The 3,958-nt window shown below is 32.4% G+C and overlaps 1 protein-coding gene across 1 annotated transcript; it reads right to left on the bottom strand.

The window, feature by feature from the left end:
* On the bottom strand, positions 2,440-3,748 carry LOC109359679 (trafficking protein particle complex subunit 3-like). Its single transcript, XM_019604374.1, has 4 exons — positions 3,692-3,748; positions 3,532-3,606; positions 3,217-3,315; positions 2,440-2,568 (listed from the first exon to the last, which is right to left on the bottom strand). Exons 1-4 carry the CDS (start codon positions 3,746-3,748, stop codon positions 2,440-2,442), a joined length of 360 nt encoding a protein of 119 aa, XP_019459919.1.

The raw sequence follows: 3,958 nt of genomic DNA, 5'->3' as shown, positions 1-3,958 counted from the left end.
TTTTCACAAGATCCTTTACTTAGGCAATTGGGCCATGTAACATTATCCTCTAAAGATGGTTCTTTCAATGAGGCGCAAAAAGTGTTAACTTTTTTTGGAATGTGAAAATTTTATTAATGAAAAACAAAGATACAAACAAAGAAACAATAAAAGAAAAAAGAGACCACAACACCAAAGCTTAAAACAACACCAAATGAAGAACAAACAAGCAACTACAAACACAGTGAGAGCTAATGAAGAGTTTAATCATAACAAACCAAACTAGCAATCGAGTTGGAAACCCATCCAAACCAAGATATAGAAGAGCCTTTGATTCTACTAGTAATCTAAAGCCAAGATTTAAACTTTATCACATCCAACAACTCTCCCACACACATCCTCTTGTTGATAAATATAAAATTGTTCCTACACCTCCATAAGGATCAAACTGCAGCCAACCAAATCACATGATCAATCCCTTTCACATGACATCCTTTAATATAATTAAGGTGTTGATACTAGTGAGGCATAGTTGAGGAAGGTAGCACCCCGAGAGCACCAACCACCCACATAAAAGTTGCCAAACTCGGTAAGAGAACTAGTAAGAGAAAAAGAGATGATCTACACTTACACCCACATCCGGAATCAATATATTCCAACTAGGGTATTGGTGTATAGGTACAGAAACACTACGACCTTAAGGAAGAATCAACATTCGATCCATGAATAGAACACTAGCTAGGAGGGTAAGGTTGACACTACAACAAATTTTGTATTTAGTGGATTATTTTTTGCGATTAGCGGAGGTTTCAAAAACCTCCACAGTTATGACCGCTAGAAACATTTTGTGGAGGTTTTAGAAAACTTCTGGAATCGACAAATTTGTAGCAGTTTATTTGTGGAGGTTTTTAACCTCCACAAACCTCCACTATTTGAGGAGGATTTTGTAGCATTTATCATGGAGGTTGTAAACCTCCACAATATGATGAGGTTTTTTAGTGTTTAACATGGAGGCTTTAAGCCTCCACTATTTATAAAGATTAATTGCGGAGATTTTCAACATTCACTACTTGAAATAACATATAAAGACCTATTAGAAGGTAACTATTATATATTTCAAGATGATTTTAACCTCAATTTAATTTCATAATTTCACAACTTTAATCTCATTAATTTATAATTATTATTTAAATATACAATACTAAATACAAATATTTTGAACAATAATAAAGTTTCATTGCAAATAACTATGGTAGCATAACAGAGTTGAAAGAGTTATAATTCACCATTCATTATAAATCCAAATACACCACTCATATGACATTTTAAAAACAAAATACATAACAAATATCCTGAATGTTGTTGACTCCATATGATCCTCTTGCACCCTAAGGTGTATAAGGCATATTTGCATCATCATTTGCCTAAAATAATAAAATAAAAAACATTTAGTTAGAACAATAAAAAAACATTAATAATTAACGCATCATTATATACACTAAGCATATAAAATAGCAATGAGGGGTGAGTGCAACAGGGCGGTCATCATGAAAAACCTTAGTGGTAACAAGTGCAATTTCCCTTAAAAGTAAATTGCATTGTCCCTTGAAAATAAATTGAAATTATTAGTTACCTTTGTGTAGACTGATATCATAGCTGCAGACAATGCTGAAAAATAGAGCTAGATAGGAATAGAACTCAGATTTTTTTCCAACATAAGTATGCTATCTAAAAACAAGGCTTCCATTCTGCTTCAACTCAAATTTTCTACAAGTGACTCACAGAAAGATTTTAGTTCCTTAATATCATTACCCTGGAGGAATTGAAGGGAAGCAAAGCAAATATTAGGGCTCCTGCATGATGTATTTGATAGATGATTCAGTTGTGTTATGCATCGTGAGATAGTAGACGTATGCCGACTTACCGTACCATATCCAAGTCTTGACTTCTTGTGATTAGAAAAATGTTATTTTTCATATTTTTTGTTATCACACAATTTTTACCTATTAAAATGCGAAATTTTATATTGATAACTTGTCAATACATTTAACATATTGTTAATATAAAGAGCAATTTCATCTTTTACAAATAGACATCAAGAAGGTTAAAAAACAAGAATGTAAAAGCAAAGAGCCAAGTTACACAAGTAGAATCATGTAAAGTCACTATTAGACAATACCAATCATGAAAGGATGGTATTCAAATATATATGTCCAGCATCATGAAAGCTCGATTGTTCAAGCACACTCAAGTGAGGTGAAGTAGCTTTTGAAATCAGAATATTATATTTTCTTAGCATCCCAAAATTTGAAAGTGAAAACAAAACAGTGACATTGATAAATAGAACTTCTATTAAGGAGTAATATGTCAAATGAGGTAAGGTAACAATTTGGAACAAAAACTTACCATTTCTAAGGCTCCTCTAATGACTCCACTTAGGATGTTACAATAGTAAAGACCTTAACAATTGTCAGGAAGCTTAACAAAGTCTACCAAAGGATTATCCTCCAAAATAATACTACAACATGTCCCATCAACATCCAAATTGGTCACACATGCAGTAACACCAATGAACATTTTAAAACCAACCTGCATAGTACCGGAAAAAGAACATGTAAAAACACCACTATGGTTGATGAAGTTTTTTGATATGAAAAGTCGATCAACGTTCTTAAAGAAAACACATGTTTGGTCAAGTTGACATGGAATGGAATATACACAGAAAGGAAATTGTCATTTTATCAAGTATTCAAGTGCTTCATAACTCTCTTAGACAAAATTTTACAACTTATAAAATAATCAAATAATGTTATAAGGAAATAGGTGAATGAGAACTATTACAAAAATTGATTATAACATTTTTACTAAGCCACAAATTTTGAATAGACTAATTGATAAACAAAGCACATCTAGCTCAAGTAGCGAGTTTGGCTATCCTTGTAGGCTACATGTTTTCCTACTTAAGAATCCAACTTACTTAAATGTTAGATTAGTAACATCGGACACCAGCAAAAACAACTTAAAGCTATGCCCAAATCTTTAATAGTGGAAATCTCCACCATGAGTAAAAAGAAAACCAATACAACCATGATCACATTGAGAAGCCAAAATCTCAAAACAAAATAAATCAAAATAAAAGAATAACTAATCAAGCAAAATAAGTGGACACTAGACACTAACATATTAAATGAAGCAGATCATTTCAGACAATTTTTTCGGTAACATGTAAACCAATACATTTGCAATTACATCAGTGGCCTCTCTGAAATCAACACTTTTTGATACATTAGATTTAGCTAAAAACTCATCAATCAAATGGATTCCAATATTATAACCCTGAAAAAACCAACCGAACATCAAAACTTAAATTGATGAATATAAGTTACTTAAATATGGACATAAATTCAAATCATTGAACTAAAATTCCCAAATTAGTCATAACAGTTCAAATTTAATGACATCGAGTAAGATTTCTACAACTTGAAATAAATAACAGAACTCAAAAAAATTAAGAGAATATAAAATATACATTTGATCATGCTGCTTATTAACCTCATCAACTTCTTCCAGATCAGTGAGCAATTGACACACGATCGCACCATACGTCAAAGTAAATTGTTCTACGTTCTAACACAATTCAACTATGAAGTGAATAACGATTCCACGAACACACAAAAATGAAATAGAGAATGAAGAGAAATTATTTGGTTACCACGCGTTCGACGTTGGCGAATATTGTATCTTCAGTTCGAGGAGCAACAAGAACCATTGACAGAGTTCACTGAACTTTCGCTAAGATCAAGGGAACTAGAGGGAAGATGTAGTTTGGGCTTTAGGAGAAGAAATGGAGAAGATAGGTGTTACCTAAGACTGTGTGAAGAAATAGAGAAGAGATAATTTGTTAGTGAAGGTTTGGAGAAGAGAGAGGAGTGAGTACTTTTTTGGAATCATGGAGGGTTTGGAGAATAGGGTTTCAACG

This window comes from Lupinus angustifolius, chromosome LG11, assembly GCF_001865875.1.
Source record: "Lupinus angustifolius cultivar Tanjil chromosome LG11, LupAngTanjil_v1.0, whole genome shotgun sequence".
Lineage (NCBI taxonomy): Eukaryota > Viridiplantae > Streptophyta > Magnoliopsida > Fabales > Fabaceae > Lupinus > Lupinus angustifolius.
The sequence above is the reverse complement of the archived record's forward strand: the minus strand, read 5'-3'. Positions and strand labels throughout refer to the sequence as shown.

Bases quoted from the DNA above. Each gene is read 5' to 3' on its own strand.
- LOC109359679 (XM_019604374.1), bottom strand. From the start codon at position 3,748: ATGGTTCTTGTTGCTCCTCGAACTGAAGATACAATATTCGCCAACGTC. The intron at 3,607-3,691 runs GTAACCAAATAA...GAATTGTGTTAG, and splicing joins TCGCCAACGTCGAACGCGTG to AACGTAGAACAATTTACTTT. The intron at 3,316-3,531 runs GTTAATAAGCAG...TGGTTTTTTCAG, and splicing joins ATCTGGAAGAAGTTGATGAG to GGTTATAATATTGGAATCCA.